Source organism: Danio aesculapii, chromosome 20 (assembly GCF_903798145.1).
Source record: "Danio aesculapii chromosome 20, fDanAes4.1, whole genome shotgun sequence".
NCBI classification, from domain to species: Eukaryota; Metazoa; Chordata; class Actinopteri; order Cypriniformes; family Danionidae; genus Danio; species Danio aesculapii.
Genome location: NC_079454.1, coordinates 17,573,748 through 17,598,028, shown reverse-complemented (window position 1 = coordinate 17,598,028; position 24,281 = coordinate 17,573,748). Strand labels below are relative to the sequence as shown.

Sequence of the window (24,281 nt, the reverse complement as noted above, 5' to 3'; positions counted from 1 at the left end):
CTTTCCTTCCTGCGAGGCGCTATAGTAAAAAAAATAAAAATACCTACTGATCTTCAAACCACAAATCTTTTGAAGTGCTCATTAATTGTCTTCCTGTAACGGCTAGTCAAACTTTCAGAGAGTTTCTTTTGATCTTGGGTTATAGTCTCATTCCCACAGGGACGCGTTTAGATAAACTATGTTTGCAGGGTCCAGAATCAACCTGCTGGCAGGAGATTTGAGGAAACGTATTGTCATATTGACTTCCCAATAGCTTGAAAACTATATTTTGTAGCTTTAAATTATATAGTTGGTTGTGTCTTGCATATTTTCGATATATAGACATTATATTTATGGCATTTTTATACTGCACTCTCAGAAACAAAAGGTACAAAATCTGTATGCCAACACTTTTGCCAATATTCTACAGCTTGATATATGCAAAGATTATGGAATACATAGAGATTCCACTCAGATAGCTTTGAATGGGGAAAAATGTAACGGTCAATATGGCAAATGAAGCCTTGCCTACTAGCACAGGAGCCAATCATCGATCGATATAGACTGACGTTTCTCGTGTGCTTTTAAGACTTTTTATGATTTTGACTGCTTTCAAAATCAAAATATTACTGACCACTTTTGAGTCACCATATGTAGTTATTGAGAGGGAAAATATGATTATTAAATAATTAAATTATTCAAATAAATAAAATATCAATAAAATATACATCCATACTAGTATCAATACCACATATGTAAACTGCATTAGCATACTAATAATGCAACTGATAAATATGTTCTTTATTTAATGCTTTTATTTTTTTAAATGTCTTATGTGACATTTATGCTGCCAAGGGTAATACAGAGCTGTATTCGGAATAAATGTAATAATATACTAAAATAATATACATAAAATTTCTTCATTTTTTCCCACAAAAAAAAAAAAAATTTAAACAATAACTGCTAAACCCCTATGTTAAATGTTTTAGCTGAACCATCTTTCACAATAAATCAAGTTTTAAAAAACAGTTTTCAATAGCAGAAAAACTACATTACCCATAATGCTGTACGCAAAACTCCACCAAATTACAACAAAACTTGACCAAAGAGACTTCGGACTTCACCCACATCCATAGAGTACCACAAAAATGAGCATCTCAATATTGATATAGTTTAACATTTCTCCATTGTTTTTAATTTAATTGCATCTTTTGCGATGCACCGTGTGATTGTAGTTCCTTCCCTAAATCCATAGTCTTGTGACAGTCAGATTTTCATGTACGTCTTAGCTTCAAGCCGAAGTTGTAATGCTGTTATTCAGATCAAAGCTGGTTGATCTACTTCATGGCTTAATATTTGGCTTTAATAAATATCTTTTTAAAATCTCTACTGGGAAAACAAACTGTACTCTTAAGGGAAATCACGAATGTTCACTTCTAACTTGATTTGTTAAGCCATTATGATCATGTAACATGCAGTTCGGTTTATATTCTTATAACATTGGATATTATTATACAGCACTGCAGCATGATTGATTAGTTGACATACATTTAGAGAAAACATAAAGAGTAAAAGCGAGGTACTCACATCTTCATTGGTGGTTTGATTGGAGCTGATCAGGTAGGTATGAAATCCGGACAGTCCCACAATGGACCAGACGGAGAAAAAGCACACCACCACTTCCAGGACAGTGCAAACATCAAGGAAAACAAATAGGAATCCATACATGTATTACAACATCCACCAATTACATAGAAAGTGCAGAAAGTGGCCTGGAAATCCTGGGTCTGTGCTCAGTCTCATTCTGCCCTCTAAATCCAGACAGCTTTAAAACACTGAAAGTGTGCTCGACTTGACATGCCCATTTTTAGAGCTTTTCTTTGTCGTTTGATAAATTGCTCATGTAATGGTCAATCAAAAACGTACACAAATATATGACAAAATTCTGTTAAGCAGCTGCTTGCTGTAAGTGGTACCAGCACAAAAAAACCTGCAGATTTGATTAATGAGGCACATCTTTTACAGCTATATATTTATAAAAAAAAAATTTAAGTCTGAAACTCTGGTTTCTTATGGTCAGCAAGGCTTTGTTTAACCAAACGTACTTTATTATGGACCCTTTTTACAAGCCTGTTATGACGCTTTTAACAGTCATCATAATCTTAAATTCCTGAAAGTTTTGAATATTTAGAATGAACATTTATATGTATTTATTTATGTATTATATCATCTTTGTGGAATTGCAAAAAAACGAATTACCACGAATAACGAATTACTGCAAGGTGTTTCTAATGCAGCATCTATGGGACAGGACAGTAAATTTGACATTATTCTCTTCTCTGGCTGTCGTTATAAGTCTCACACTATTTTTTCCCTTTTTCTGAAAGTCTTGATAACACCATCGTGGAGTTTTTCTTTTAATATTTCAGCAAATAGGATTGTAAAAAAATATTCGTTTTACTCTCCCATTCACTGCGCCCAACTATGATGCCTTCCACTACTGACAAACCCGGAAATGTCTATTTGTCTAAAAGGGTCTATTGTGAAATATAAATAAATGACAACTTTTATATAAAAAAAAAATAAAGATGAATTTTCAGCTGTCTTATCACTGCTTTACCGTCACAGAATTAGGGAAATTTTGGATGAATTAATCAAAAATAGGACTATAAACCTATTAAAATTGCAGATTTGATGCTTGCTGTGTTTCCTGCATTTTTAAAGAATGAAATAAGAAAAACAAAATATTTTACAGGTTTTCTAAAATATATATTTCTTTTATTCGACATGGTAACAGAAACTAAAAACAACTAAACAAAATGAAACAACTAAAAACAAAACAACTAAACAAAACTAAATGAAACAACTACACAAAACAAAACAACTAAACTAAATGAAACAACTAAACGAAACAACTAAAAACAAAACAACTAAATGAAACAAAACAACTAAAAACAATTAAACTAAACAAAATAAAACCAAACTAAATGAAACAACTAAACAAAACAACTAAACGAAAACTAAACAACTAAACAAAACAGAACAACTAAATAAAAGGAAACAACTAAATAAAACAACTAAACAAAACAGAAAAACTAAATGAAACTAAACAACTAACACAAAACAACTAAACTAAATAAAACAACTAAATGAAACTAATATGCAAACAGCGCAAAAATAAAAAAACATTGATCAATAAGGTGCTTTATACTACTTTTACTTTTATACAACTTTTTAAATAGTCTGAAAGTTTTTTTGTTTGTTTTTTGAAAGGGGTTTCTTACGGTCAAGCTAGGCTTTGATTAATCAAACATACATTAGTATTGTGAAACAAATAATGACAACTTTAAACGTTAAATATATTTTGTAAATATGTTTTGTCTGTTCGAGCCTCGGCTGGGTCAGTTGGCAAAGACATGCGGTACAGATGAATTGGGTATGCTAAATTGTCCGTAGTGTATGAGTGTGAATGAGGGTGGATGGATGTTTCCAAGAGATGGGTTGCAGCTGGAAGGGCATCCGCTGCGTAAAACATGTGCTGGATAAGTCCACTGTCCACAGCGGTTCATTCCACTGTGGCGACTCCCGATTAATAAAGGGACTAAGCCGAAAAGAAAATGAATGAATGAATATCGCATACAGCTAACAGCATATTGGGTGTGTTTTTCCTTGAAACAATAATAAAAATGTATGAAAAATTACATTCTTAAAACATATTACATTGTGTCTTAACTACATGCGACACAAAACGCGATAAAAGGTATCTTTTTCATGTTTAATCATCTGCAACGATTCGCGAAATTTCTGCAACAATGCGGCAAATCAACAGCATAAACACAATGTCCACCTCAGGTACTGATTATGTGCTATATTTAGTTAAATGCTACTAATACGAGTTTAAATACCATTTTATGTGACATTATTATTAAAATAAATAATATATTATTAATTTTAGCCTCAAACTAAATTTGGCTTGTTTGTGTACATTTTACTGAAAACCAGACAAAACGACGATCAAGAAAACAATTTGCAGTTTGTACCCTGCGATGCTTGTTTTGCTGGCACTAGCATGTGTTGACTTGCTTGATTGCTTATGGGAAAGAGTCTATCATGAGGCAATAAATGATGCATGACAAGCTAATAATTGACCGTGAGCAGGAAGCCGCTCTCGCTAATGAACATGACAGCGAGACGTCCCTATGCTAATATAAATCACCGCTCTGCATATTTGCGCAGGCACCGAGAAGATCACCTTTTCTGGGGGTCTCGCCATTTTTTATCTCAGATATGGAAAGATTTTCCACAGACCGTATTTAAAAACATATTTCTTTCCATTGAAACGAGAGGGCCACAGACACAGCATTAAAGATGTAGAGAGAGTCAGTATGCGCTGCTTTTTTTTGCAATTGTGTTCTAGAGGTGTGAAACCAGAAATAGACTCGACTCCTATTGCACAGCCTCTTCCCACACACACACACACACACACACACACACACACACACACACACTCTGTTTAGTGAAAGGATATCTAGCAGGGCTGTCTTTGAGAGCACTAAGAAAGCCAGTCCTGTTGGATCCTGCAGGAAAAGCACTGGTTATGTAACAAAGAAAAGCTGTCACAGGAACATGAAACACAAATCTCAAAAAGCAGGCAGCACATTCAAAAATGACAGAGATTAGAAATAAACCAGATGCTGCAGACATTTGAAATCTTACACTTTTATAAGAAACATATAGAGTTGTTGTTAGTAAAAACAGCTTATTAAAGGGATAGTTCACGCAAAAATGAAAAAGTCCGGTTAATTTACTCATTCACAGGTCATCCGAGATGCAGGTGCCTTTCTTCGTTCAGTAGAACATTAAAGATTTTGAGCTGAATCCGTGGTCATTAGTGATTCTTAACCCATTCTTGTGTGAGTTTTAAGTACTCCACCTGACCCTTCACCGTGAGTTTTTTGTGACAGTTACTTAGAATCTATTACGTTGTAAAGTTCCCATGGCGAGTTTATCACATGACCCACCAGCCCCAATGATCTACGTATGTATCATATTTCATTTCTTTTTGCCCTTTTCTGTAAATATTTACAAAGGTTCTTATTATATTGTGAAATTTCTGATACTCTGATTATCAAATATGTGACAGAACATATCTTTTGTCTTTTAAGCAGCTTAATATTCATCAAATTATTTGTTAAATGACTGGGAATGGGCACTGTCGTTGTTGCTAGAAGGGATACAGCTGCGATCAGAAATTAACGAGAAGTATTTATATTATTTATTAAATTACACTTTAATTGTATTTTATTAGCTAGATTGGATACATCTGACAAAACTCACGTCAATATAGCATAATTTTTGTATAACAAATAATTTGCATAACAAATAATTATTTGTTATATATTTTTTGTTATATATTATTTGTTATATATTTGTTAATAATTAAAAGGCTTATGCTGGTTTGGTTGAATAAAATATGAAATCTATGTAAATGAAATATGACAACAGACGCTGCGGTGCTAGAAACTTGTATTATTGTCAGCTAAGTGAACGAGTCGTTCCTAACAGAGATTCATTCACAAACTAATCGCTTCCTCCGTTAGGCTGCATTTACACTGAAGATCTTGATGGTCAAATCTGATTTTGTGACTGTGTCCGATTTTTTTGCTGACCTGCTTACATCATCTTTTAAAAGTGACTTATTTACACAGCACACGACAAAGGCGCAATGAGCAGGAAAAAAAAATGACTGCCCTTTTCTCCATTCCTGTATTTAATCTGTTCACAGGGTTTCAAAAAATCTTTTTGACAAGCTATTTTACTATAGTTTATGACAGAAAAGTTCTCATTTGGCCATCTTTTTTTAATCTAGGCCTTTTTAAACCAGTAGGCATCTTAATGTAATGTCCATGGTGTGATTTATGCACATGATGTATGCAATAGTTTTATATTAGTTTATATTGTTTACGTGGCGCTCTCGCTCGTTAACATATTTAAAACATGAGCTACATGACATGACAGAATAAAAAAAAAATCTGAATTGAGTCACAGATTTTTATTCCAAAAGTGGAATAAAATTATAATTTTCGTAATTAAAAAAATTATTTGCATACTGACCATTGATCAAATCTCCTGATCATTGATATAGGTGTATATATATATATATATATATATATATGTGTGTGTGTGTGTGTGTGTATTTATCGCTGGCTCTGGACGACCAGTCCTCCACTGCAACTTGGTCCCACATTTATTTCAAAGGAGAGCTACCCTGTACTAAAATGGCGCCTCTATTGACGCATTTCTTCCAATAGACACCAATAGTGCAGGCGACATCTAATGTAAATATCTATGAAGAGTTGCATGGTAGAGTTGCTAAATGAATGAATATAATAATATATCAAATTAATAGGTTGTGCATAAATCTGGAGAAAACATATGAAAACATTTGGTGAAAATGTTCTTTGGTAAGTATCTTGCCAACAACATGTCATAGTGACATCTCACGTGGTTCAATGGGATCTCGTTAACTACAAGTTACGCCCTTCATGTTACGCTCCTGTCTTGCAGTCCGCAAACAGATACACTTGGTATTACGTAAAACACAGTGTGGAATCATGGGAGTTGTGATCTTTGTTACATCCTACAGGACACGTGACATCATGTTGAAGAATGCTTAAGAATTCAGCACTTGAAAGTGCAGTTCACGCAAACTCCATGATGGTTCATATTCATAATGATCACACCAAATCACGAAAATGAGCAGCCATTAACTATAGTTAGATTTCAAAAATATTAAATAATCTCAAATATGTTTATATATGCAAAATACATAAAAATGATTAGCCCTCCTGTGAAATTAATTATTTAAAAATGTTGTTTAACAATTTTCAACACATTATTTAAAAAAATGAACAATAGTAATAATATAAACAACAACAACTCATTTATAATAATTAATTTAATTTGTCTTCTACTGTCATGATGACAGTACATCATATTTTACTAGTGATTTTGTATGATACTAGTATTCAGCTTAAAGTGCAATTAAAAGACTTAACTAGGTTAATTATTTTAATTAAGCAAGTTAGGATAATTAGTTTTTGGATAACAGAGTGTTGTTTAGTAGCCAATTGTAAAACAATCTTAAAGAGGCTAATAATATTGACCTTAAAATTTATAAAAACTGCTTTTACTCTGGCCAAAAAAGGAAGAAAAAGAATTTTCCCAGAAGAAAAAAATATATAGGAAATACTGTGAAAATATCCTCTCTGTGTTAAACATCAACTGGGAAATATTAAAATAAATAAATAAAATTATAATAGTTTTTACTTCAACTGCATATTTATAAATTGCAATAATGGATGTTTGTGAACAGAGTGAGAACCAAGCAACCAGACCAAAAACAGTTATATGCACTCTCTGTATAGGACTTCCTGGTACAAGGGAGCTGATTGAGATGCATTAAGATGCACTGTTAACCAATCCAACAGTGGACATTCTGCTCCTATAGTGTTAATGTCTCTCGGGTTATCTAATCACAAGTGGTCAGCTGAGAACCATCTGCAATTATACTTGGTAATAATAACATTCATCTCAAAGGGAACGTCTTGTGATCGTATCCTGAGGGAAGGGTCTTGAGTTAATGACTACATATTTTGCTTATAGCATCAGTGTGATGCCGCATGTTAAAAAAACTAAGAAAAAACACCATAACAACACTTTTGTTAGCATTTGGCTGTACTAGCAAATAATATAATACAATATGCCAGTCCATACAAAATCATTAGCCCAAGTACTTATTCTTTTTTAGACGTTTTTGGACAATATTTTTTAATAACTGATAACTAATTTGTTTTATCTTTGTCATAATGACTGCACATCATTTCACAAGTTAATTTGCAAGATATTACTAGTATTCAGCTTAAAGTGCAATTTAAAGGCTTAACTGGATTAGTTAGGTTAACTAGACAAGTTACTAGACAACAGTGATTTGTTCAGTAGCCAATAATAACTTAAAAAAAAAAAAAAATTAATTATGCCCCTTTTTACAAGATGTAAAATAAGTCTCTGATGCCTATAGAGTGTGTATGTGAAGTTTCAACCCAAAATACACCACAAACAATGTTTTATAACTCTTTGAAACTGCCTCTTTTAGGCTTTGTTCAAAATAGTGCCATTTTGGTGACTGTCACTTTAAATTCAAATGAGATTGTGCTCTTTTCAAAGAGGGCGGAGCTACAAATGCATCAGCATAGTTGCAGATTTAAAAACAAGACTAACGTCCTATGCTAATAAGGGATAGATTGTCAATAATGGGCAGGGCTTTCCCCAACTGATGACACATACAACGGGAGAACGTCAATCAAAGTGTTTCTGCAGACTTATTTTGCGATTATAAACAAATGTATTTAATTAAATTTTACCATTAAAAGCTGGTTATATTCACAGACTATTGCCACACAACTGTGTATAAACTAGTAGAGGGCCTTTATGGGGGTTAACGTGCTGTATTGCAGTTTGTGATGCATTTTGAAATCCACCTGGCTTGAGAAACCCGTTCCCAAAGACTTGCTTTTAGTCATTATTTGGGTAGCACACATATTCTGAATACCTTCGGCAGAATTCAAATGAGCCATTTTAATCTAGATTATATCCAAGATTACAGTGAGATTAATCTAGATTAAAAATACATCTATGGCCACCTATAGTTTAAACTGCTTGTAAAAGCAATTTTTGCACAATAGGACCCCTTTTTTGGTATTTTAGCCAAACTACAATAATGTTAATATATAAAAGTAATTAAATAAATAGACAAATAAATAATTCTTCAGTACCCACGATGCGCTAGAGAATCTAAAAACAATCCCAAGCCGCCGTCCTGACACTCGCAACCTAAATCACCTTCTGGACTGCTTCAAAGTCAGCCGCTGTGCTTAATGCTAATGCTTTCCAGAGGGCATCTGAGGAGAGATCCGTGGGTAAATAAAGCCGCACTGAATGTGCCCTGTCCAATAAACATCTTACAGAAGCCATTTGTCACTACGGCAAGCCCAAAGTGGACCTGCCCTCACGGCCCGATTGATCAGCTGTGTGCAGTAAACAAGCGCTGAGCTCAGGCATACAGCCGCTCCATCACTTTGCCAAAGGAGGAAAAACTGCTTCGTCAGCGGCTTGCGGCCTCCTCCTGCCAGTCCACAGCCGATCGATGGCGGAAAGCCGTACCAATACATCACACTGACGAAGCCCCAGTACTGCTGTAGGTATTAAAGGAGCATTTTGGTGCAAATAGTCCCCACAAATATGATACGGAAAAGTTTGGAGCCAATAGACTAGCGGTTAGAGCAAGGGCCACCAAACTCGTTTCCTGGAGTCCTGGCTCGAGGTCCTTTGCTGATCTTTCCCCTCTCTCTGCTTCTTATGCGGTCTGCATTATAATGTCCTATAAAAAACTCTTTAGGGATTCATAATTCTATTCTGAGAGTTGCGTTTTAATTCCAAAATCTCCAAATTCAGTCTGTAATTGTAAGTTTAGAATTTTGCAATGTTTTGGCTACAAAAACACGGTGTATAATAATAACAATACTAATAATTCCTTAAATTTACATAGCACTTTTCTGGACATTCAAAGCGCTTTACACATTTTTGGGGGGAATCTCCTCATCCACCACTAGTGTGTAAGATTTACCTGGATGACACGACGGCAAGCAATATTGTGCCAGACTGTACACTACATTGCAGTTGAGTGGTGGAGAGACAATTATGTGATGAGTGATGAAGCCAATTATGATATGGGGACGGTTAGGAGGTCATGATGGACAGAGGCCAGAGGGCAAATTTGGCCAGGATGAATTTTTAATGACCACAGAGAATCAGGACCTCGGTTTAACGTTACATCCGAAAGACGGTGCTCACTGAGCAGTATAGAGCCCCATTAATATTTTGGGGCATTAGGACCCACACAGACCGCCACTTTATGTATGGGTTAGTTTGATGAAGATTTGTGAAAAATCCCTAAAAAATTATAAAAAAAAAAAAAAAAAAAAAAGGATTGCCTCACAGCAAGAAGGTTGCTGGTTCGACCCTCGGCTAGGTCAGCTGGCTCCCAATGTACGCGTGGGTTTTCTCCAGGTGCTCCGGTTTCCCCCACAGTCCAAAGAGATGCGGTACAGGTAAATTGGGTAAGCTAAAATTGGCCATAATGTATATGTGTGAATGAGTGTGTGTGGATGTTTCCCAGTGATTGGTTGCAGCTGGAAGGGCATCCACTGTGTAAAACATATGCTGGATAAGTTGGCAGTTCATTCCGCTGTGGCAACCCCAGATTAATAAAGGGACTAAGCCAAAAAGACAATGAATGAATGAAAAAAGAAAGGTGAATATGAGCAGAAAATTTGTCCCCTCGTGCTCAGAAAAAAAAATCATTAATTTGATTATTTCAGAGATTTGCTTCATCACAATGAGAAGACGTTTTTTTTTCAATAGGATGCTTTACAATAATATTTCTGTTAATATATATTAGATTAGAAAAAAAAATGGGGATAAAAACTAAAACATAAGATCGGTCCAAAAATGATCACACCCAAATTAATATGTTGAAGAAAATATTGAATACATTTTTAACTAACACGAAAAATCAAAAGAAACATAAAAAATATAACATTTTGTTGAAACTTATTTATATTATTCATTTACATTTTGCAATAACTGGTTTGAATTGAAATGTATTATCTTTCTATTCCTTAAGATGTGAGGTGAGCAAACTCTTATTTTAATAGATATGAGTTTATTAAAAGGGTTGTTATTTTCAACATACAAAATTCCAAAGAAATTGCCATTTTCTAAAGGGGTTCAATTCAGTTCAAATGTTGACTACTGTATATACAGTGCAGGAAATAAGTATTGAACGTGTCGCCATTTTTCTCATAAAACATTTCTAAAGGTGCCTTTGATCTTAGTAGTTATTCATCAACCCTCTGCTCTTTGTCATTGTAAATAATATTAGCTGCTTCAGTCCAACATCATTGTTATTAGGATGATGAAGATAAAACCAGGATGGACATTTCAGCAAGACAATAATCCAAAACACAGCCAAGGAAACTCTCAAATGCATTCAGAGAAAGAAAATCAAGCTGTGGAATGGCCCAGCCAATCACCTGACCTGAATCTAATATGAAATACAAATTAAAGATCAGATTTTATAGACGAGACCCACAGAACCATCAAGATTTTTACACTCTGTTGACGTCTTTAGAAATATTCCCAGGAAAAAACCATGACGTGTTCATTACTTATTTTCCCTGCTGTATATTAAACTATAAACCCCATTCACTCCAAGCCAAATGTAAAAGTCCCTGACATTCACTGACTAAAAAGCTGGATTACCATGAACTTTCATGATTATTAAATAATAGGCAGCAGTGTTGAGCAGTGACTCTGGGAATTAGCAATTCTGCAATTGCGGAATTGAATGCAAAAATAAAGCAAGATCTCGAGCTTGTCATTTATTTTTAACTGCTGCAGCTTTCCCGCAGATTTTGGGAAAACCTGCTTTGGAAATTGTTTAATAGCAAAACACCATTAATAGCAAAACACCATTAAAGTACAGTAAGATAAGATTTGTCATGTGTGTTTGGTTTACATAAGGAAGTAGGCGGTCAGCCCTCTTACTCAGTATTACGTGTGTGATGACGAAGGCAAAGATGAAGATGGTGAGGAAGGAGAGCGAGAGGATGAACAGGTAGAAGAAGCGATAGTTCCTCCTCCCCACGCAGTTGCCCACCCACGGGCAGTGATGATCGAATCTATCTGAGGACAAATGCACAGCCAGGAAAATCATACGTTAGCACTTTTGTTGCATGATGCGGACTGTTATATAAAGATGTTTGCAGACGCGCGCGCGGCATACACACATGCTTACCCACGCAGTTGTCACACAGGCTGCAGTGTGAGGCCCGCGGCGGTCTGAAGATCTTGCAGGTGAAACAGTATTTCAGCTTGACTGTTTGACCGTTAATGAGTACCTCTCGGGTGCGCGGTGGTGGTCTATAGCCTGGGCCACTCGGGCCATTGTTTGCATCTGCCAAACAACAACAGACACAAGACTCAAGAGATTCCTTCTGGAGAAATGTAAAAAGAGGAGGAATTCACCTCTATGGTACTGCTGGGACAATAGGACAAAAAAGTCATATCATGATATCAATATACATCGCTATACAGTAACTTTTCTGTAAATTCAATCAATTTGTAGTTTTTAATACAACCAGAAAGTTAGAACAGTGTGTAAAATGCAAATAAAAAAAGTAGTGGTTTCTAAATTTACCTTGACTTATACAATACAACAAACATTATTTAATGTGTTCCTCATGATTTTAATTGCTTTTTTTTCCCCAAAATAAACATGCATTTCAATTTTGGTTCTTGCAACACACTTTGAAACAACATTGAAACAGTAAAGCATGTACCACTTTGTAACACTTAAAAGATGTTAAGGGACTGAAGACACCAAATGATGAAATGTTTCTGGTGTCATTTGGTCTCATTCTTCCTGAAAACAAGTCATAAGGTGGATAACAGTACGTCAATTTCTCCCAAAAATACCTGAAATACTGATTCAACTGACCACAGTACACGTTTCTACTGTGTGACTGTGTATTCTGATCTATTTTTTTATTTATTTATTATTTTGTATGAATAATATGATACATTGAATAATAATATGTTATACTGAATAATAATATGATATATTGAAAAATAATATGATATATTGAAAAATAATATGATATATTGAATAATAATATGATACATTACATAATATATGATATATTTAATAATATGATATATTATTTATATTTTTATTTAATTATATTATTTTTTATTATACATGCATGTTCTTTTGTCTTTAATGTAAACTTTATAAATGCTTTAGCAATACATGTGTAACATTTGTCATGCCAATAAAGCAAAAATTATTGAGAGAGAGAGAGGGAGAGAGAGAGAGAGAGAGAGAGAGAGAGAGAGAGAGAGAGAGAGAGAGAGAGAGAGAGAGAGAGAGAGAGAGAGAGAGAGAGAGAGAGAGAGAGAGAGAGAAGCCTTTACCTGTCAGTGGGTGCACGTGGCTATAAATATATAGTATATAATATAATCACATTATTTTTTGTTTGTTGCATATAGTTGACCATTTATGTGCTGAGGGTAAAAGGTGTGTTTCAATCCGGCTACCACCGCAAGTACATTACCAACCAGTGGGAAGCACTGGACACTGTTAACATAGGGCTTCCTTTTGGCACAGTGCAGCTTTAACTGGCATTTGTGGATGTAACAATGTATTGTAGTACTTGACAAACATTCCCGAGGTATGTTTTTCACAGATAACAGCCACTAAATAACACAATCTTGCGTCAATGGATATGTTCAATTCCAATGCATACATCCAGTTTCATATGTATCTGCTTGTGTCATGCCATAGTTTAAAACGGTTTGACCGCATATTGTGAAAGAATAACATGTATGTTTGTCTATGATTTATTTAGCCAGTTTTGTTTGTCAGCTTTGTGTTTTATTCTGCGATAACAACCACCTGGATGTACTTTATTTCTAAATACATTGACCACATGTGAAGGACTATTTATTTATTTTACATTTAAAGCATATACTCATTCATGTGTGATCACATTTCTCACTTTATTTAGAACTTCAGGCAATTAATTAAGAATGTAGAAATATAACAAATACTGGAGAAAAAAAACACTTTTCAAAAATGAATGATTACAAGTCCAACATATATTTTAGCTAAATGAAATGCAAAATGTAAACACTGTACTTTCCAAGATCGCAATGCTGTTAATGTTTTCGTAAGTGTCCCTGTAACGCGTGTAATATTGCGCTCAAATAAATTCTGTATTACCGGCATAAACAATGTATTTTGTGACACCAGGAAATAAATGACGAAGCATAATATGAAATGGTAGACTTTTACAGCCCTACTCTATGGTATGTCGGCATAAAGAAATGTTTCAGGAGCTCAACATTGGTGTCTAGCTGTTAATTGCAAAAGAAAATTATTTTAACTCCTCTATCAGTTTGTAAAACAATGCAGTTGCAATGAAGTGATTACAGAAATTATTAAAGTTGACATAATATAAAAATTTACATCGTCCATTTTGCCAGCACGCATTGTTATTCTTAAGGAGAACAATTAATTTGTGCAAGTTAATCCACTGAAAAAAGTTTAGCCAGCATGAACCGGAAGTTGCTGAGATTTTTATTTTAGTGTGTTGATGTACTTTCAGTTGCAAAGTAATATTGATTAGGGCGCGAGTTTTATTTTTGTGCATCATCCCCTCATAGCAAACTAACGGTAAGAGGTGCGAAGTTAGGAATATTGTGCCTGAAGCAGTCAAACTGACATCAACAGAGAAGAACCGACTCTCCAAACGTGGAAACAAATGGTCAGACTATAATTGAAGCTCAATAATTATAGCTTAATAACAGATTTTAATATTCTTCACAGATTCCCTTAGTGGTTTTAAAAGTGATGGTACATTATGAAAGATGTTTTCCATTTCAGAGTAAACTATTAGTTTAATGGGCTCTTTTCTGACCCTCAGCATGTTGTGCATCTTCTGAGAAGCACACGGCGCCGTCGGGGCTCACAGGAGTGTTTACTTGCTACTATATTATTCATACGAACAGCAGGGACACATAACTTCAAATCCAGAGCTGACAAATCTGAGCTAAAGTGCACTTCCTGGCTTAGCCCAAGTGATTTCAACTTCTCACCAGTTGGCTCCACTAAATTCTCAAATCTCTAAAAAAACAAAAAAAAAAAACTAGCTAACTCATTACAGCAGTTGACTCAAATATAACCAGCAAATCAGATGCAAAAGAATCAAATAAACCCACGCACGTGGAGAATCTCAAATAGTTTGTCTTTTGGCATCCAATGGCTTACTGCAGTGATTTCACAATGTAATTCAAATTATAAACGGATTATTATTGAATGTGATTGGTTAAGCAGTGTTCCTACGCTGTTTGAAAATTACTTTACAAACAACTGTTGCCTCATTACATTCATATCGCTGAGCCATTGTGTTGGGGCATCCATGTTGCTCAGCAACAATTGTTCGGAGGTACTACATTTTCTGCGTTCATTTCAGAGGCTGTATCCTCCGAAGGATGCATTCGAAGGGCGATGCATTCATTGTGTCATGACGTAGGTTGTCATGGGGTGCCAGTGGCTGGGATGCACTAAAAAAGAAACCAAAAAGCCACTCTGGCGACATCCTTACATACTTTTATATTTACATCCATTTTCGCTTATTGTTATTCTGACCTGCAGAGACAAACATGAGCGTGTGGTTTCCTTAACCATTTTCAATGCGCTTTGCGCTCACACTCCTCTGGCGTCTTTTGTAACTAGGCGACCATCAACCATTTTCTGAGAGGATGACAAATGGACAAACTATTGCTGCAGCTCCGATACAAGTTTATGGAGAAAAGTAAAAGCACTGCAGTGTTTGGGTTCGCTATGTTTGTCTGAGGTAATTAGTCTGCCGTTATTACTGAAATGTGTATTTTCCATTCAAAGTGTGAAGCAGATTGGTTAGTTCTACTGAATGAATCGCGATGCGTTTGCAGCATTCTGAAAAGTTCAGATGTTTTTCAACTAGGTGTACCTGGAAAATGCACGTACGTCATGTGTGCGCCGCTTGCACAACATGAGCACGTTGCTCCCATGTGCGCGTCGTGCAAGTCGCGCCTCATTGGAAATGACAACTTACACTCTTAGCTTATTGGAATTGCTTCCAGGTGCGCGCTCAGCAGCCACATTTTAATAAAACTATAGCGCTTGATACCGAAACTACATACAGAATCTTTTTTTTTATCGTTATTGACAATTGTGCTTGGTCAATTGTGCACCCCTAAAAGGATCCTTTTTGGCCTCAAACACCCCAGGATTCATTGCTCACTGATAACGGCAGGAGGTTTTAAAAAGAAACTCTTGATTTATGAATTTAATGTATGAATTAGGTTTAATGTATGAATTAGGTGTTTTTTTACTTGGATATCTAAACACGTTTTAAAAAAAAAAAAGTCTCAATAAAAAGTGATTTTATAGAAAGTTTTACATTTTTTATGTGAACATGTATGGAAGGAAATATATTCCCAGCTTTTGTAAACCTTGTTTTGCCTTTAGATGCTTAAAAAATAATAAATAAATAAAAAATAATAAATAAATAAATAAAATTACAAAAAATATGACTTTGAAAAAAAGTCATTACAAATTTTATTGCCGCTTATATTGGGCAGCTAATTTCTGCAGCTAACGGTTGCTAGGTGATGAGATCTGTCATCTGTAGGCTAGATCGTCTCATTTCAAAACGCTGGGTTCGGCTTGTGTGGACTTAAAGGACTCACCTTTTAAGCCTCTGAAGTGAGACAAAGCTAATGTTTGGCAAAAGAATATTTTTTTAGTAAGATTATCCTTTTAGTGATTTTTTAATTTAAGAGCATGCGCAGCTATTAGAACCTCATTGGCTCAAGACTTCCAGTCCAGTCGCCATTGATTTTTAGCCATTAAAAAGCTTGTTATTGTTGTGAACGGCCATTTTCTTATTATACTATTTTGATTTTAATGTATTGTCAAACACACTTGTTTGTAGAGCTAGTAATTTGACCATTTACTACCTGTTTTTCCTAGTCATTTAGTCAAAAACCAAACAAATCCATTGTCGATTAGCATTGCAGAATAAGGTGAATTTGGAATAACTGTTTTAAAAAAGCAAGCTGTGGTTTACAGTGAATTTGTATCTGCTAAGAGGATTTCAACACCACCACTTATCTGTAATAAATTTACTGTAAACTGTGACCTTTTGATAGTTATTGCTTTAATACAGCAGGAAAGTGATGTAAAATCCTCCAGTGTGGTCCTTGCTGACCTTTTAATAATATCCAACTTTTGGACAAGCATTAAGACACGACCTATCAGACTGAATAACATGAAGAAATACTGCAAGTCTTAGCTGAGGATGAATATTTCAGCAGATTTATATTACCTCTGGGCTGACGGCAAACCTGAGCGGATCATGCATTATTCATATCAAATGAGAAGAGAGAATAACATCAAATGTTTGTCTGTCTGCTTTTACTGTGTGAAATTCTCTATCGAGCAATCCGGCCTGCAAATTCAGTTCGATTGAAAAGAACAGAAAGGAGGAAAGACAGATAGGAAGTGGCATTTCCTCCTACCTATCTGCCTCTCGATGTCTGCCGCTTCCTCCGGTGTGGCCCGGGGCAGGACGCCTGGGTCGCTGAAACTCGCGCGGAGCAGCATTCCCATTACAAGACGAACAACACTCCTCCGATGGCCGGAATGGCGGGAGTCAAGTTTGATGCCAGGAATGGGCAGCTGGAAAAGAGGGAATAATGGTTTTAAAAGACTGTCCATTAGGGTCATCCGGGGCTAGTAAAAGCCACTAGTACTAAATACTTGAGATATGAAAACACCATAACAAATAAGCTCTGCAGTTACAGTATAGACTAATCATATACTGGCATGCAAAATTTCTTTTAAAGGGGACCTGTTATGCCATTAAGTCTCTGATGTCTCTTGAGTGTGTATGTGAAGTTTCCCACAAATATGTTTTATAACTCTTTAATCTGCCCCTTTTAGGTTGATCACAATTGTGTCATTTTGGTGACTGTCACTTTAAATTCAAATGAGATTGTGCCCTTTTCAAAAGAGAGAGGAGCCACAAATGCCTGTGTGTCAGCATAGTGGCAGATTTAAAAACAAGACTAATGTTTCTTACACTAATGAGAGAGAGATGTCATTAATGGTGACACTCTTGATGACATGTACAAAGGGAGACTGTCAAACAAAGTGTTTTAATCAAGTGTGATTATAATCAATCAAATTAACAAATTTTTACCATAGAGGCTGATTATACTCACAGACGGCTGCCACATAACTGTGTTTAAAACCCCTTGTAAAAGTGATTTTTGCATAATATAATTCATATAATTCATCTGCAAAGCAATAATTCAGTTAATAACATGTATATTTGAGTGAAGGAAAACTAAAACCATTAATAAAAAACATTTTTTAAATAACTGAAATTAAGTAAAACAATCCTCAGTGAATTAAAAACTAAACAAAACTAACAATAGTCGCTGAAAAAAGAACTGAAATACCATTGTAAGTAGTTATAATAAATAATTGATTTCAAATTTATAAAGCCACTCATTATGTTGTGAAAAAATCAAAAATGTTTAAAAAAATAGAAATGGGACGATAACCGGCTTCAAGGTTTACCGCGGTTTGGGACAAATGACAAGGTTTTAAAACCCCAAAAAATTGCTGTGTATACTGTTCCTACAGTACATGTAAGGTTTTTTGACCCTCCGCATCAAAAGCTACAGGTCAGCCCACGATTCAGGAAACATTTGGAAAAACAAATCGCTTAAACAACAACATATACAGAATGCATGCTATGATTCTGAAAAATGCAGTGGCTTTACTTTTTATCCAAAGAAAAATAGATAAATGTCTTTTAAAGTTTTGTGTTTTTGAAACTAATGAAGACAGCAGAAGTCAATGATTTCTTTGAATTATTTAGCCTGACATGTTCCAAAATATTTTAAATGTTTTTTAAACTTAAGGATATAATGTCAAGGAATCAGTGGATGGTTTAATGTTCAAGCAATAAGTTTGTTGTTTTTTGGAGGAAACAGTTTTACCCAGATATTTCAAATAACATATTTTAGAGCAGTAATCACTAAACCATGTTATTTTTATCCAACGTTATCATAATCACTAACTTTGCTGTAGTCAGCACTAGATGTGTTCTGTTAACGCTGTTTAATTTCTGCTAAACTAGACTAAATAACAGTAGCTGAATCTAAAATATATACATTAAACAGAATGTTAATAAAATAAAAACTGAGGTACAACAAACGAATCGTTAATGAAACAAACGAAAGCTGAAAAGGATCAAAATAAAAAAATAATATAAAAATGCAAAACTATAATTTATAGCATGAACCATAAAAAGTGAAGTGAAAGTTGGTGACACACACACACACACACACACACACACAACACACACAGCCAGAGCAGTTAGTTTTGGGGTGCTTTCACACCTGTGGATAAATTTTTTTGTTGCGAAACAGATTCAATTTGTTACAATGTTGCCTTATTCTTGGTGCGGTTCGCTTTCACACGGCAAAGTTTGTAAACGAACAAAAGAACTAAAACAAGTCACATGGGAGTAAACTCTCCACACATTGGTCATATTGGAGTTTCAGGGTTTATTTTACAGTTTTATAATTTATTTTTACAGTCCCGCTCAGCTGTCATGCGTCTTTATTTTAATTTATGATGATGAGCAACAAGACATTATAAGCAGAAGCTGAACTTAATTGTGACACCCACAGACATCGCCACTAAGTATAAATCAGAGGTAAGACTTTCTAATACATAGCAGTTGGGTTACAGGCTTTACATTAAACACTGTAAAAAATGCTAGATTCCACACAACCAATTGTGTTGGAAAAACATGAAGAAATTAAGTTAACTTGTTAGTTTTTGCAAATAGTAAGTAAATTGAACAGCCATTACATTGTGTCAAAGAAACTGAAGAATTGTCTTGATTCAGCTTTTATACAAGTAGTTTGAACAAACAGCAAATGTCATTTTTTGAGTGTAGAGAGAAACAACAGACAAAACAATTTTCCAAAGGGATAAACAGCTCTCGTTAATAGTTAACATGCTTTCACTTTCGTATTTGACATGAAATGCCACATTTACCGGTAGGAATGATGACATCCCGCCTACTCATAATTCTCTCTTCATATAGCCATATATATATATTGCCTATTACATATCCATAATACACTGGGAAATAGCCTGGTTCGTTAGTTTGTTGGAACGTATTGCCTTTCCAACTACAATCGATCAACTCCAGAGTTTGTTTCAATCGAGCCAAGACCACCTCATTCAGTCGATCTCGGATCGATTGTTTTTGGCGATCCAAGCACGATTGTGGATTCCACATATGCCACACAATTAAACCGAACCACACTAACTGGGGAACATGCCAGGTTCCGAAAAAATATCTAGGTGAGAAGCACCCTTAGTATTTGCTGTAGTCAGGTAGTATAATATATACATATTTTGTGGGTTGTTTATTTGGTGCTAAAAGTAGATCTCAACTGATATAGGTCCTATGCTGTTTCTGATATCAGGGAGTAAAAAAATACTGATATATATCGGCCGTTATTATTTTATGCATATTTTAGTACAGTACTCGTTAAAAGAATGCTTAACCATTAGTGTGTCCAAACATTTGACTAGTACAACGTACAAAATACAGTATATACATAAACATAATAAACACATTATTGCAATATCCAGGGAAGCGCAGCTTTTCCTATTGTAAACTTCTGAAATTAAAATAAACTGATTTATTATGATCAAATCTGCAAAATTATATATATATATATATATATATATATAATATATATATATATATATATATATATTATATATTATTAATATATATATATATATATATATATATATATATATATATATATATATATATATATATATATATATATTGTCTCTAGCTAATACTCAAAATTTGTGTTCCAAATGTTGCCAGACAGTTATTTCTGTCCCAAAATCAACCAACAAATGGCTCACATGTGGCTCACATCTGATAAGCTAATGCTAAATTCTGAAACTCATTCTGCATCCCAAATCGCTACTATCCTTCCCAAATCGTATTAAAAACAGAATTAGTATGTCCCAAATTATAGTATGTTGAAAAGAGTAAGCCAACGTTCCCGATGGTTACTATTCCTGGTAAAAATTTGAAGTGTAGAAGCTTTCATACGCTAATATTACCCACAATACATTGTAAGGTTGGCTGACAATTTGATTAGAACTACAAAGTCGGTAAAAAGTGTAAACAAACTACAAACATGGCGGACATGCAATACCAACCATGAAATAGGAGGCTTCGGTCACTATCTAGCCAACTGAAACATATTTAAACCACATTTTCTGTGTTATATTTCATCTGCCAACAACAATGTGAACTTATATCAGATGTGTTTGGACATTTCCTTCATGAATGCATAATTACCCAAAGACCTAAGGAGCTTTTCTCTGCATGAAGACTTGTGAATTGCAGATTACCCTGCTGCTGCATCTCTAGTAAGATAGGTAATTAATATGAAGAAATGTTGATGTGTCGAGATGATTGACAGGGGACATAAATAAGCAACATAACAATCTATTAACGAGGAAGTATGTCTCAAAGGTTGCATACTCTTCTGTTACCACACTCAGAAGTATATAATTTCCTTTACAAAAAAAGTACATACTTTTAAAGCGTAGGTAAAAGTATTTGAATCGGGACGCAGCATTTTTTAATCTCTGCCAATGTTTTAATGAACAACATAAATCAAAACATGCCAAATGTAATGCATTTTTGAGACCTACTATAAAAAAAGTCTTTAAAAAATACGCAATTCAGTGTTTTTGAGCACTTAGAAGTTAATGAAATGTACCACCATCTGCTAGCATAAACAAACAGTCTGTGGCACAAAGTTTCCAAATCTGCCTACCATATATCTAATGGCCTTTAGACTCCTAGACATAAACATTTCGAATGGCCTGCAATGCAATCTGATGCCTGCTGAATTGGCTAAGCGCACTAGGCATAGCCATTGAATTAGCCAAATAGCCAGATGCTATCGACTAGCATGTTAAAATAGAATCCCTAAGGGAGCCTTTAGGAACATTCTAGATGTCATTGTGAGCTTTTAGAGCATTAAAAAAGTCCTCATAAAGTAGTCTCTGTGGAAAGGTTTTGAAGTTATGACAGATAAAGAGGTTGTCTAGGGTCACAATATCCTGACTCACAAAGACTTTCATTATGAAAAAGAGCTAAAGAACCATTATAAAGTCACACATTTTTATGCGAACAGTGTTAGACGAGTCAAGACACCTCGAAAGTGAATATATACTGTACACTCCCTTGTTGCCAAGAGATAAATGAATTGATTTCCTAAAAGGAATGTTTGGGCTCAATAAATAGAGAGAATTTGTGGTACTGATAATAACAGACAACAAATTTGACTAATTCTCAAGGTTTTTTCCTTCACTTTTGTCAATAGAGTGGGGGAACTATGACGTCACCTTGTAGGCTAATCGGCTGCTAGCATAAAACTGGTTCCCTCAATAAAACCCCATAGGATTTTCCCCATAGGCTTTTCGAAGATTGCAAATAATAAGCTCTGTGTTCAAACACTGTTCATTACACTTGCACGTTTTGTCCAGCCAGATAATCCTCACACGAAAATACAAATTTTAGCACTATTGGATCTTAAATGCAAACGCAAGACAGAAAAGCTAACATTAGGCTACAACGAACTACAGTGCTTTCGGGGCACTCTCCTGAGACGTCAGCACCACCTTGCCACGGACACTTTTCTATTTTATTTTTTTAGAAATAATGTCCAAGACAGATTTAATCTCTCTGTTTATTATATTATAATCCACGCTATTAATTATGAACAAATAAATACGCAAATACACATAGACCTACGTGCCTTTTGTATCGTTTATACGTTGGCAATACATTTTGTTTTGCTTTACGGTTGTTGCAAACGTTTTAAACTGTATGTATAAAGTGTCTACATAGTATTATGATAAGACACATTTAAACAAGTGTATCGCTCGCGTGCACACAGCCCGCTTACTTTAACAGACGACAGAAATGAGGCGTGAGGAGCAGTCCTTCCAAATGCCTGCAAGTTCCATCATGGGCACAGAACAACATTCAATATTTTTTTTATGTCATGAAGTACAGCGAAAAGCAGCCCATACAGTCACATATGCTATACATTTTAAGGAGTGTAAATACTGCAGTTATGACAGAGCTAAATGTGTTTCAGATGAAGAAAATAAAATGACGAAAAATCACTTGATCACGTAAAAGGCAGTTAATATGTATGTATTTTTACATATTTATTAACGTTTGCATTACTGAGAGCAAGAAAAGATACAGGCTGCACTGGTAAATTGTATCCACATATCTTTAATTAAAATAAATGATCAACAAATTAATCTGTCTTGACAGTCTTTTACAAGTGAAGGCCATTATCTACACACAATATGAATTCCCAATTAGAAAAATATTACAAACTAAATATACTATTTATGAAAACACTTAAATAAAAGAGAAATCCAAATGCCCGAAACACAAGCGAGCTGCGCTCCAGACCAGATCAGCTCGATGACGTTTAATGTCCTCCGGACACTGCCTGGTAGTCCCATTTAGCAACTGGATAGCAACAGTCTTTTTAAAGAAGCGTAACCGATTTAAAACTCAAGAGTGGTGATTGTAACTGATGTGTTTTATGTTGTAGAATAAAACGTTGAAAGTATATTGAAGTTATGTTTGCCACGAACCTTATTTAAACTATTTAACTGAAATCCCATTGAAAAAACCCATTGACTTTGGGACGAGGGAACCGGAACTGCAAAAATGCTAACTCGCTTCTGGGTTTTTGCATACAAATTGACATCATAGTTCCTCCACACAATTGGTGAAGTTTGTTCTCGCCACTGTCGCCACTGGCTTGCTTGGTTTTGGACTTGTCGAGCTGCACATCGATGTATTTTCTTTTTAGTGTTTGGATTTTTAGCAGTGAAAACTAAACGATACTGAACTAACTAAACTTCAACTCTAAAAACTGGACGACACAGTTTCAGTTTACTAGAACTTCTATGTAAAGCTGCTTCGACACAATCTACATTGTAAAAGCGCTATGGAAATAAAAGACATTTTTCAGTTTGGAAAACAAGAATTAATATTGTGAAGTTCAATTGAAGTTGATCAGTTTCAACTGAGTTATTGCACTGGGGTATATAATAATTAATCAAATATTTCAAAAGTAATGCTGGAGAATTTCATTACATCTGTAATATTGTGAGTTAAAATGTGAAGGTTTTAAATGTAATTTATTCCTGTGGATGGCAGAAGCTGACTTCTCATGAGTTCAGGGGTCAGATTTAGAAAGCGTCGCAATATTTACGCAAACTAATGTATATAATTGAAGACTTTTTGCTCAAGAAAGACTTGTAAAGACTATCAATGTTTAAAACAATTTAGATTTTTTTTCTGTCATGAATAGAAAAACGCAAAGCAGGGTGTCCGTGGGGGACTTAAAGGGCAACCTATGGTGAAAAATCTACTTTTCAAGCTGTTTGGACGACATATGTGCATGTA

The 24,281-nt window shown here is 34.9% G+C and overlaps 1 protein-coding gene across 1 annotated transcript in view; it reads right to left on the bottom strand.

The window, feature by feature from the left end:
* zdhhc14 (zinc finger DHHC-type palmitoyltransferase 14) overlaps positions 1 to 24,281 on the bottom strand; it is a 49,500-nt gene that overhangs the window by 15,016 nt on the left and 10,203 nt on the right. Inside the window, 6 exon segments of the mRNA XM_056480947.1 lie at positions 1,567 to 1,669; positions 4,508 to 4,556; positions 11,647 to 11,784; positions 11,897 to 12,055; positions 17,227 to 17,322; positions 17,325 to 17,386. Coding sequence (XP_056336922.1) covers positions 1,567 to 1,669; positions 4,508 to 4,556; positions 11,647 to 11,784; positions 11,897 to 12,055; positions 17,227 to 17,322; positions 17,325 to 17,386 — 607 coding nt within the window.